We start from the raw sequence: 13500 nt of genomic DNA on the forward strand, positions 1-13500 counted from the left end.
TTCCCCAACTGCCCTTGTTATCATATCTTCCCTTTGCTCAATACATATAGAATCCTTATTGACCGACCATTCCTTTAGAAAAATAAAAAGTATATATTTTAAAAACCCAGGATCCTTGCTGTCATGAACTTCCACAGTTTATTAAGTTTTCCTCTTCCCTTTCTCCGCTGTGAGCCTGCTCTTCTGGCACAATAATGGTTTACTCCTAGAGGAGCACTTTGCTCGCTTATGCCTCCTTACCATAACTTAGGCCAAAACGCCAGTAGCACCCATACTAAGAAACCCTGAGCTACACTGTACGCTCTGAGGGCAGGCACTATGTCATGTTCATTATTTTGACCTCTCAGTACATCAGGTAGCACTTCGAATATAGGAAGTGTTGAACTGAGACTCAGAAAAAAATCTATTGAAATTATAAATAGGGACTACAGTTATTAGAGAATCTAAAGTGTATTTGCAGTATTTATTAAGCCCATCGCTTATTAGTACCTTGTTCTATTTCCATGGTAAAATGCATCAAAGCGAACAATAACATCAAAAGGATATCTGCCCTATTTAAGATTTATCCCTGGAAGATGGATTGGTTCTCCTTTTACAGTCTCTCATTCTTCTCTACAGCAATATGACCTGGTATAAGGGCACAATCAAGACTCATGGTTAAATTGGCTTTAGTGATTTTAAGAATCTCTCAAAGGAAGATGTACATTCTTTAAAAATTTTAAGATCAGATATTGTCTTGAACGTGACACATTGATTGAGCGAATCCCAGAACCCCAGGGTTAAAAGGGATTTTTAAGACCCTCTTTTGTAATCACCACAGATAAGAGAGAGTTGGTTTTGCAGCTAATATTTAATTAAATCAGTTCTTCTAGGGGAGAAAAGTCCTCATAGCATTAACACCTACTTCACAGGTTTCTCGTGGCTTCAAAAAGTGTTCACTAGTGGGATTTCTATTAAAGTGCTGTAACTAATGGAACCCAGGCATGTGTAGCTCAGATCAGGAAGTACTGAGTATGATGTGAACTGCCTCTTGCCCAGATTATTTATTTTAAGTTAACTTAATTTTACAAGAAACAAACGTATTGGTTTTCTACAAGTGTTTGTGCACAAACAATAATAATAATACAGCAGAGAGAATTCATTCATTTACTCAGCAGTCATTAAATGTTTCATTAGAGTTCCATGAATCCTGAACACAAAACTAGGTGAGTTAGCACAATAAGGATGAAAAACATGGATTTCGTGGTTAAGTAGTCCTGGATTCTAGTGTTAATTCCTGCAATGCCTGCCTGTGGAAGCTTGGGAAATTTATTCAACCTCTCTGGGTTTCAGCCTTTCATCTGTAAAAGGGTTAATAATAATGCCCTCTTTATAAGGTTGCTATGAAGACTGAGATAATACTTTTAAAGTACGTAACACACAAACACCTAAGAAGCATTCAAATATATTAGTTATCATCTTTATTATTGCACTGACCATTATAATTTAAGATATTAAAGAATTTTAATATTTGGTTCTTGTTATTATAAACATATCTATAAAAATTATTAAAATAGTTACATAACATTAATATTAGCTCCTTTTTACTAAACCTAATTGATCATTTCTCCTCTAATAATTTATCTCAAGGTTTTAGGTAGCTTCCAGTTTGGGAGAAGAAGAGGCAATTTTTAAATCCTCTCCTTGTGAATTTTTTAAAGATACTGTGCGAAATACTAGTTTATGAAAAAAAAATAGGATTGAAGACTAAAGTTTGGCCTAGAACATGAAGTGATATATATTAAGATGACTATGTAATGCACAAATCAGAAACAAATCAGTCTAATAGCATTTTTAGAAAAGCAACACTGGAAGAATGGACTCGATTCCAAAAAGCAGAAGCTAGTGCCAAATCATCAAACTCTATCTAGGAGAGGTGAGTGCAATATGAATTTTTAGAGTTTATAGGCAGGTATGGGGACATTTTTATTCTTAGAAAGCCTTTTCTTTTCCCCTATGAGCCAGCAGATCTTTACAACCTTGATTAAAGGTGATATGTGGGTTTTGAGATGTATTCTTTCTCCTACTGCCTACATTTTCATTTAGGAGATATTAATGCTTTAGAAAAAGAGAAACTGTTCTGTTAGCTTGCAGCAACATAGGTCAGCTCTGAAAGGGCAGAGAGCAACCTAAAAACAAAAAGAAGGAACAGGGTCCTTTACAAGCAGGCGCAGGTACTAGAGGCTGATCTCCAGGGCAGTTGTTCATTATTCCTGTGCCTCTGTGAGAAAAGAGTGACAAAATGCTAAATTGAAGACTGGGAAATGTAGTTTCCCCTCAGAGCTAAAATCAGAGGGTTTCCATTCTCGATGGTATAGATTCAGGGCAGTAATATTGAAATATTCCATGGGCTTTAAGGGGACAGGCATAGCAAAAGTGACAGGCCTGCTTCTGACTGAGCGCTAGCCAAAGGGAGTTTCAGATTGTAGCCTCTCAATAAACATCACCAACACAGACTTTTATCCTGCGTCACCAGAAGCTTTGCAATGTACTGTTCCCTTCCAACACTGCATATATTTTCCTTGTTGTCAAAATATATGCTTCTTTTTTTTAATATTGTCACCTATTAGTTCAAATAAATAAGTACTGTTTTATCCATGACTAGAATTTTCCCTACTCCATGTCCTGATGCATTTTACGTGGTTTGGTTTGGTCTATATGTAAGGCATAAATCAAATATAAATAAAATTGCCCTTGAAAAAAAAATCCTTAAATTGACCTTAACAGAGAAGACATGATTTTGCATATGTAATCCTGCATAGGAATATTTACTCAAAGATTGAGGAAGACTGGATTCTAAAGGAGAGAAAGGCTGAAATAACAAAAGTATAGAAAGCGGAAAACCTGAATGCAGATAGATATCTGGGTGTTTAAACCATTCTGCTTTAAGTTCGCAATCTAATCCCTCTAGCAAATGCGAAATGGAGAACTTGAATGTGCTCCTGCTTCACTTCAGGGTTTACTCCATTTCATTTTCAAATTAATCCTCTGTGCCATTAACAGATGTCATTTGGTTGCTTTGTTGTTTTGAGAATTGAGCATCATGATGGAGACTCAACTGTGGGTTGTGAGGGTTGAGAGGTGATAACGTAAAGACTGACTTCCAGTCCAGTGAAAACAGCCAGCCCAGAAGGGTCACAACAAAAACACTGGCAGACATCTTGAGGATTTCGAATAGAACAGTCAAGGAGGATTTGTGAATGGAGAGGCCTGAGGAGCTTCAGAAATGACTGATGGTCGCACAGAAATAATGTTTCACTCAGGACATTAAGAAAAGTGTGGAGCTTCTTGATTTGTATTGAGTGAAGCTAGTCACTAGTTTTATAAAATCTCATTATCAAAAAAAAAAAAAAGTGCTGTGAATACATCCACTAAATTCATTGCCAGCTTCCATTGTGGTCAACCTTGATATTGTCCTGAAAAGTAGGGCTGTTTCATCAGGGGTTCAACTTTTCAAGTTCCACCCACCTCGTATCAAATATTTTAAAAGGATATCACAGGCTGTGTCAAATACACTTTTTACTGTAAACAAATATTTTCATTTATTATTACTCTTGATTTTTTTGCTTGTTTGTTTGGTTTTTTTATTAGTTTCAGGTGTACAAGACAATGTAATAGTTAGATATTTACACCCCTCACAAAGTGATAATCCCCCTCCCCCAATCTAATACCCCTCTGACATTGCATATATTAGAAAGCAGAAATTGGTAGTCACAATATTGCCACAGAGATATGAAAGACAGTTTGGGGAATATAATCATTAATGTCGTAGAGACTGTACTCTTGAATTTTTTGGTTTTTCAGGTTTTCTTTTGTACTTTTGGTCAATTCATTTTTGTCTTTTGGTAGGCCTTTGAAATTCTCAGAGGCCCTAGGCTGGCTGGGCCATTCTGAAAATAAGAGATCAGTCATTCTGATGAGCCTCTAGAACTTTGTCTTCCTCACTGAAAAGAAATAGTACATGATTTTGATTTACAAAAACTAACAACATTCAAGTTCCTCCAAAAAGCAAGACTTCCTGGTCCGTATGTTTTCACTGTACAGGGGATTTTTGACAATATGTTGCTGATGAACCCAGACAGCATAATTATATTTGCATTGTAAGATTTATAAATGAAATCGATTCTTCTTACTAGAGTATTCTTAGCCAGTTATGGATGGTTAAATGGGACCTAGTTACCATCTACAGAGGGACACAGCACCACTGCACACGTTGTTTGGACAAATTGCAAACACATTTGTTCCCTGTTTTTGCACAGCCTCCATAGTGATTGGGAAATGGTGGTGTGAGATGGAGCCTTGTCTAGAGGGAGAAGAATGTAAGACACTGCCTGATAATTCCGGATGGATGTGCGCTACAGGCAATAAAATTAAGACCACAAGAGTAAGTCCATTTATTTCAAATGTCTCATGCATGTTACAAACTGTACTCTTTGCCTTTGTGTTGTACAAACACCACCCAGGAAGCTCTGAACAGGAGAGAAGAAAGCCTTTTCCCTGACAAAAACCATTCTTAACTATTCAAATCAGTGTCCATCTATCAACAAGAAGTTAGAGATTGAACTTAACTCTTCCATACTGAGCAGTTTAGCATTTCTGTCACTGGCTCATAAATAAAGCTAGATTGCAACAGCCAAAGGAAAGAGGACCAGTGAAGCAATTATTTGGATAATTCATCCAACATCTATGATGCTCAGAATAGATAATAAAATAAGGGTCTTGCCTTATTCATCCAGATGGTTTGTTGAAAAGGTCTATATTTGGGTACAGCCACTTTCTAAAGGTTCTTTAAAGGAATTTTTTGATGAATTTATAGGGAAGTGAAAAGTTTTTGCGATGTGAATAATCGTTCTTTGATTTCTCTGGTTAAATCAGGAGTTATCTTCAAAATATATAACAACCTGTGTGGTGAGGCTACCCAACCCATCAGAATTGGTGTCATGATGCTGGAGCAGGATGGAGAGGCACAGCTAGGCCACCATTGACCCTGTAAATACTGGACCATAAGAAAGTCTGGGAGTCCTAAATGAAGCAGTGGGAAGGGTGGGGTGCTCAAGGCACCTAAGACAGTAACTATGTACTGGTACAAAGATATGTTACTATTTTAACAACCAATCATATATATGTATACACACACACACACACACACACACACACACACACACCAGGGGTGCCCAAAAATGTATACAAGGGGACAATTTTGTCAATGTTGCTCAAGCAGTAGTTTGCCATAATCAGAAGTGTCTGGATGCTGATGGTAACCACTTTGAACACCTCTTGTAATTGCAGAAGTCAAATGTGACTTGTATTCATCTTTTGTTATTGGTACATATTGAACATTACAATTTTAGTACTGTTTTCCTTTCTTAAAATGTGTATACATTTTTTGGCACCCTGTGTGTGTGTGTGTGTGTGTGTGTGTGTGTGTGTGTGTGAGTGTGTGTGTGTAGTCATATATATGTGTACCATATATATGTGTGTATAGTCATATACATAAACCTTGTTTTGTGTATGTATCTTAGTGTGTTGGATATTTTTTAAAGCAAGCTCCACCAATTACAAATCCCAATATGTTGAACTTGTAGTCTTCCAAAGGGTGATTTAAATTTAAAAGGGCATCTCTGATTTCAAACCCTGTCTTATGACTCTTAAATTGATCTTTCTTTTCAGCATTATCTTTTCAAAAAATAAAATTGGTTCTTGCAGCTTTGTGATGCAGAAAACAAAAGTAATGCTACATAATATCATATAAACACTTATTTTATATGTAATAGGTGGAGATGCTTTTGTGTGTCAAATTTAACTGCCTGTACTGATCACATTAGCTAGTAAATTGCCACCCCTCCCTGACTTGCAGGCAGGAGAGATTTCTGAACCATCCTAGCTTATTAACCTGCATTTTCAAACACCCGAGAAGTTCAGCATGAATTATTGTATTTTGTTTCAATGAAATACCTATAGAAGAAATACCCTCAGAAATAAGCCTGGTTGGTGTAAATTACCTACATAAACCATTTTAATTATCCAGTGGAGTGTGGGTTCCAGGTTTCCCTTTGGTTACATTTTGCCTGAAAATTATTTTACCAAATAATTTGAAGATGCCCTCACAAGTAGGTCTTAAGCTACTCTAAATTATTATTCCTAGTGTAATTCCAGAATCGTGAATTAGATCATTATTTTGAAAACGACGCTGACATAGTTTCTGCCAAATCTCCATTCTCTATTCCAAATGATAAATGGTCATCATTTACTGAAGGTAAACTCTGCTCTTACGGTGCCTCCAGACTTGAAACTCAGTAAAGAACAATCATGCAAGTTAAGTGATGTCAGGGGTTAAATAGGTGAGAATCCAAGAGTACCAACTCGAAGACTCTTTGGATGCTAAAATATAAACAAACAATGCACAGACATTGTTATCGTGACTTTTTGTGACCTATCTAACTTTCTGTATTCAACTTCTGTAGAGAATATTTTAAAAGCATCAGGCATGTTATGTTGTAAGTACATCCTAGACATTTTCCGGCCTCACAGGAGCACAGCGCAGAAGCTGATCAGGGTAACAGACGCTGGGACACACTAGGTTTGCTGCCTCCCTGGGTGGGCTGAATGCAAGCCAGAGAATCAAGTGTAAGAGAGAAATAAATCGCCCTTGCAGTGCATTTGAAAGCAGAGGATGTACCTATTCCGACGTGTGCATCCATTGCAAGGGAGGAAATGAGAGCCTGCTCTTCAGCCATGTGACTCGGAAAACAGAATTCTCAAGTCTGTCTTTAGAAAAGGAAAAAGAAGACACTAGAAAAAAATGTACTTTTTAAACCTCCGACACTACTCCTGATTTATATTTTCCCCTCTTCTTTACCAAGATATTCACAATGAAACAAGCACTTTTAAACACAAAAGCACCAATTAAATCCAGATGATACATACAGGAGCTTTCCATTCTGTATAAATGGTGTACAAACAACAGTCCTTAGATCATATGCTCTGAAAATAGGTTTTATATTAATTTTTTTCGTATTTATTTTCCCCATTAGAGAATGAATATGCCTACACACTTCAAATATTGACTCTAGTAATTTAACTTTTAAAAGAGTGCAATTCACAAATATAATTTAAATCACATGTTTTCATTTTTCTGTTCTTAAATAAGAGGTAGTCTTCAGGATAAAAAAAATTCTTCAAGTTCTTATCAATGTGAAAATAAAAATAAAGAAAATCACCTTTTTTTGTTTTTATGTGTAAGATTTATTGAAAGAGAGTGGCTCTTAGGAAAAAAAACAAAAACAAAACAACAACAAAACTAAAGAAACATACCCAGATTGTTAATGACAACTGAGAGTTTCCTTCACGTGTTAATTTTAAAAAGGAACTCCAACATAAAGATATTTGCAAGAACAATTCATGGTACATCATTGTTTTTCCCTATACAGATTTCTTTCAAAACCTTCTTATTATAGGGGTTACTTCCCAAATAATCATCTAAAGCAGAATTCTCAGCAGTCTTTGAAATGTAGATACACAAAGGATGCTTCAAAGTGTAATCTAATTTAGACTTTTATGATGTTCCTTTTTTACAGATAGTAGAGAGTAGAAATTCAGTGTTTCATTTAAACACCCAGATACCCCAGACTGTGGAGTAGCCAGGGTAAGGTAACAGGCCACAATCTAAAGGCAAACCTTGGTGAAATTGGATTTGGGTGACAACAGGCCACACAAAAGAAAGATGAGTGAAATTAGGCAAAGCCTTTCCTTTCAGATTTGAAAGGATAAATCTTAGGGAAAGAGGAAGCTTCCTGAGTGAATGCCACCGACTGAGAGTACGTAATCACCCTTGAGTGGTTTCCAAACACAGCCTGGAGTAGAATAAAGCTGTGACAAACACCCTCCTGGAGAGAAGCCTGGTCCATCTGGGTCAAGTTTCATGGCTAAGCTTTAACCCTGTCCCTGCTTGGTCATTGCTTCAACTGTTTTATTAAAATTGCTTTATTGGTAGTTTACAGCAAGACTAACCAGCTTAAAGATTGACCAGAGATTTCTTCCTATGGTTTTGGATACCTACTGGTTTGTTTATGTTCTTTAAACTTATATTTAAAGAACACAAGTTGGAAAGGCAATAGCTCATGCATTCAGGAACAAATCCATACACTGTGTGTTCAGGAACAATGGCATAATTTAGAAAGACAGACCTCCCCATTGAGGAAATAAGTTGTTTGGCAATGCTGTAATAATTCACAGGTAAAAGTGAACATTGGTTGTTTGGGGATAGGACGAGGAAGAAATTGAAATGAGAAACTCAAAATCATTTGGAAAGAAAAATAAGCAGATGAAAATAGTAGAACATAATGTGGTATAATACCTGGGGAAGTATCAAGCAATTTTGGATTTCCTACAGCCCAATAGGTTAATGTCTTTCAGACAAGTGAGAGAATCAACAGTTAGTGCACAATGTAGTCAAGTTTCATTCCCGAAATGGTCGAGTGAACAGACTTCAGATTGCACACCTAATCACACCAACCATCTGGTCAAATGGGCATTTTACGTGATTGGCCCAACACAAGCCCACCACAATCATTTGTCCATTCCCTCCTGGGCCCATCCTAGTGGCAGCACTGACTTTGTATATCTCCACAGTGATTTGTGCACTACTAAAAGGATAAAGTGCTAACTTTGGCTTATTTCAGCATCTTCACTCAAAATTCCATCGGGTCTGAAGTGTTCTGAGAGCCTTTCTTGATCTCCATTCTATTTTGCACGAGATGTCTTTAAAATTGGGGCAGGGGGAAGAGAGAGGAGGTGGAGGAGAGAGAGAGAGAGACAGAGAGGTGTTTTGAGATTTCAGGAAATAAGAATGAAACAACTGCTATCACAATATCACAATTGTGCCTGGTCAGAGTGAACTCATTCATTTCTTTAGCCAATAAATGTATTTAAGTCTCTACTATCTAAAGTTAGTGTATAAACGTATTAAGAAGGTGATGGTGTACGTGACAGAGCTCCTGGTCTTCTATGGAGGACAGGGCCTAAGTTTGGGTGGACAGGAGTGAGTATGGTGGGTTGGTAGAAATAAAAGAAAGGCAGTTTTTGTAAATGTCACTTTCTCCCTCCTTTTGGTAAAAAAAAGAAAGCAGTTAAACAGAAGGTGATGAATGCCACTGGAATTTAGGAAATCAAGGTTTGGAAGGATCTGTTATTCATATGGGGAGGATACAAAAATAAGTGTGTGAAGATTTCCCTGGCCCAACCAACTTTTGAATGCAAACATTTATTACTATACCTACTAACCACTAAAGCTTCAAATGGACTCCCACACCTAGACTCAGACACTCAATTTCTAAGACTATAAAGGATTAAAAAATGATGAAGAAAAATGTCTTATGTTCTAGAACTCTAAAGCAGAAGCTTCGACCCTATTAGAATTATCATTTATGCTCTAAACCATTGATTCTCTGTGCATACATGTTTTTGAATATTGGAGTCTTGGGGATCTCATTCAAATGGAATAAATGGCATCAATAGTTACAGGAGTATGCCTCTGATTGCTTTTCAACATTATGTCATTTTGTTTGAGGCACAATTCCTCACCTTTCAAAAGACTTCTGTGTTCCTAAACAAATGTAGTCTAACCTTGGCAATGACAACAGGCCAACATGACAAGGTTTTGGAATGACCTATTCAATTCAAGGTCTCATCAGACACAGGATTGACTCCATAATTTGCAGAGCCCAGTCCAAAATAAAAACATGGAGCCCCTTGTTCAAAAATTGCTAATAATTTCAAGATGGCAGCAGCAAGTCATTAAACTAAGTGTGGCAGTCTTTCCAGCACAGGGCTCTGTACGACTGCATGGATCTCACGCCCACAGAGACAATTCTGGTTAGACATGATTCCAAGAGTCTATCTCCTCAGTTGTGGCAAAATTAATTTAATAAATTGATAAAAATATGGTGGCCTGTCAGTGTGCTTTGATAACCATTTGAAAACTACAACTGTAGACATTAACATTTTTTACTTCAGATCATTTGAAAGAAGCAACATCCTAAAAATTCAAGATGTCCTCATTTTCTGCCTAATCACCTTTCTTTGTGCCTTCATTTAGTTATTTTCTCCCTGAAATTTCTTTCTTTCTTTGGTTTCAGATTCACCCAAGAACCTAACAGAAGCATTTGTTGTAGTAATAAAGGAAAACCAACTCTGCAGAAAATACATTTTAAGAATTTAAAACATCTAACACATTACAAGCCAAATGGATTTATTTGCACTTTGACTGGTTACCAGATAATCACAGAGCTTTTACTGTGTGTCGCAAAGTGAAAAAACCAAGAGTCTTTGGCCAACACCATGGAAAGTGTGTTTTAAATAAAAGAGTTTTCTCAATGAAAATTTTGGGGATTGTGAAGAATGATCAACTCTCTTCTAATTTGGATCTACAGTTACTTTGTATCATTGGAAATATATGTATATATAATATTTTGAAATATTATATATTCTCTTCAAGAAATGAACAGTACCACAGTTTGAGGCAGCTGGTGTATCTCTTTGAGTTTTGGATGTTTTGTTTTGTTTCTTTTTTGTTGTCATTTCTTTTTCTATTGGCAAAGAAGACATGTGCTCTTTTGAGAGGTCGACACGGCACTCAAAATGGAAGGCCAGCCACAGGTGGACTCCTGGAATCTGAGACATCATAATGCTGAACCAAGAGCTTCTTCTGTTTCCACAGATGGCCCAAGGAAGCACAGCATCCTGTTTTATTGCTTTCTGCCCTTGCAATATTAGCATGCAAGCTTGGCTTACATAACCATGCTTTATATTCAATTGATGTATAATAACCGTTTTAACCTCTTCCAGGAAAATATTTTTAGAACTACAAGCTTTTACACAGATTAAAATGTGAGGATTCTGAAGGGAGCTGCTCCACCATGCTAATAAGACTCTGGCAGACTTATGGTAGGATATGGATCCTTGTACTAATAAGTCCTGTAAATACAATGTCTTCAGGCTTTGTATAGCTGTCCTAGACTGCAGAAACATCCTCTGATTAAATCCAAAGTCTGGCATCATTAAGTACATAGTGCTGTAGCAACAAGTCTTATCATGGCACCTTTTTCTACGTTTGATTTGCTTTTTCCAAGAGCATTCAAATCTCTTCTGATGAGACAGGAAAACCATTACAGCAATTAGGTTTCAGAATAATCTATGTGACCAAATGTTGGACAGCCCTATTAAAGTGGTAAATAACTTCTTTCTAAACCTATTTGTCCTCTTTATTTGCCATTTATTTTTCCTGAGTCAGTTTTAGCCAAATCCAGAGAATACCTGGCTTAGAGACTTGTAGTCAGTCTGTGAAGCTTTTGCTGTCATAACAGCCACTATTTTCAGCCCTAATATTTGGAAAACCAGAAACCCATTATTATAACTGCAGCGTCCTCTGCCAGCAAGATGGAAAGTCAAATCCCATTGTTGGGCCTTCATAGAGAGGACTTGGATGATACATACGGGGCTCACATCCCAAAAAAGTATTATTGCCCATTTTCTCTTTTTGAGAGTTACTCAGCTGATACTTATATGAAGGAAATATCTACTTAAGTTCTAGTTCACCTGGGGAGAGCATAATAGTACTAGATGTTATTTATCATATTGCAAGTGTACCTGTGTTTTCTCCAAAGCCTTTTCTCTTGAATACATTGTTGTTAGGGCCCCTTATGAGATCAGCAGCACACTAGGTCCCCTAGACATTTTAATGTTAAACCTCAGGTAAAATCCAGAAGCTCCTTCATCCCTACCATATAGCTTGAAGTCTGACTAAATGTGTAAACACTTTAACCAGATAGATTGATTCTACATTTTGAATGCTTATAAAAGCACCCAGTAAGGAAATGGAATACGCATTGCAAAATTTAGGCTTCCCAAGCATTTTCACAAATATTTGTCAGGAGGTAGCATAAAATTCATACCAGAAAATAAGAATTTCTTAAACTCATGGTCCATATCCATGTACCAAGTAATTGTACCAAACATAAGAAATTGACTTTCATCTGTAATTTTTGGAATAAAAACTGAAATAAAATATTCAAAGAATTATCTAGAATAGTACATCCCAAAATGTGAAGAAATCAAGTATATTTGGGAGTATTTTTAAACAAAATAAAATAGAAATATTTACTGAGAGAATGTTCAGTAAAATATTTACTGAGAGAATTTACACAAAAAGACACTGTGTATCTTCAAGAAACATTAGAATGGAGGAGCCAAGTAAAAAAACTTCCAGAATGCAGACATGTTGAGTGCTCACTTGACTAATGGAGAGCTGATTTCCTGCTTAATGAGAAGCTACAAAAATTATTTCTGTGAGAGGATATATTCACTGCATTATCATATCTTTAATTTTTCAAGAGAACCAGAAATATGGATTTTTACATAAAATCTCCTAACATTCTTAAATAAGATTAACTAAAATGAGATTATTTCCATTAAAAAACCCTGCAAGCATTATTATTCCCAAATTCCCTGATCATGTGGTCTTTGCTATGAGATTAGTGTTACTGGAATAGTCTTTTAAAAGTGTTGGTCCTGAATGAAAATCCAATGAGAAGAAAAAAGGATATTCTCTTTTCTATGGCCTCACACATACAGATCCTTATCAAAATTTACAATACATGGAATTCACAGCTTTTCCTATTTTATAACCAGAGCCTCTAAGTCAGTGAAAAAGCAAGTCTAGAGGTCCAGGTCTGTTAGTTCATTTCCTATTGGTCATTCAATGCAACAGCCCCCCCATTTGAAAGACCTGGAAGAAGAAAGAAGCGGAAAAAAAGACCACATCAGAATCAGGCATCCATCCAATAAAACAGTTCAAATGTTTGTAAATGTCGTCAAATTCAACTTAAATTTATCCAAGTCCCTTACACAAATGTGTGAACCACCAACTTGTGTTTAAATTTAACTTGCGCCAGTTTGGGGAATTCAGTAGCTACCATCTGCCTATTGACTCTGAACATTTATGGTTTCAAAACTTATATCATGTATTTCTGGTAATAAAGAGCTCAATGTGGTATGACTAATATTGATTTTGAGCTTGTGCATCAAGTACGATGAATAATGTTGTAACAAAATTAGAGCAAACGCAAAGGGTTTCATCCAGAGCCCTTCTCTTGGTAAAAGGGAAAATATGGGTTATTTCAAAAGACAAAAATCTTTGAGTAAGATAAAGCTTCCTTGTTGCCTTCTTAGTGCGATTAGATTTATGTGTTAATGGACTTGGCGAGCACATTGAGAAGTTTTACTACCTGGCTTTTTTCCATTATAGACTCATGAAGAATGTTTTCACCAATACACAATTCGGCACCTTTTTCTGATCAAATCCAGTGTAACTTTCGCAAAGCAATATAGTGATTTTATAGTGCAGTATGTTATGCCACAGTGCCATTGTCACAGATATAATAAGTTATGGAGGGCATAAAAATG

General features: G+C 36.5%; 1 protein-coding gene across 3 annotated transcripts in view; it reads left to right on the forward strand.

Moving 5' to 3' along the window:
- The window catches only part of TAFA1 (TAFA chemokine like family member 1), a 552572-nt gene extending 539500 nt beyond the window's left edge, over positions 1-13072 (forward strand). For 2 of the 3 annotated variants that reach the window (XM_033131611.1, XM_033131612.1), the window contains 2 exons: positions 4299-4423; positions 10176-11286. In XM_033131611.1, coding sequence (XP_032987502.1) covers positions 4299-4423; positions 10176-10193 — 143 coding nt within the window. In that variant the 3' untranslated portion in view covers positions 10194-11286. Of the gene's footprint in view, positions 1-4298; positions 4424-10175 lie in introns of all 3 variants that reach the window. The other variant, XM_033131613.1, reaches the window with a different exon arrangement.
- The last annotated feature ends 428 nt before the right edge of the window (positions 13073-13500 follow it).

This window comes from Rhinolophus ferrumequinum, chromosome 17, assembly GCF_004115265.2.
Source record: "Rhinolophus ferrumequinum isolate MPI-CBG mRhiFer1 chromosome 17, mRhiFer1_v1.p, whole genome shotgun sequence".
NCBI lineage: Eukaryota > Metazoa > Chordata > Mammalia > Chiroptera > Rhinolophidae > Rhinolophus > Rhinolophus ferrumequinum.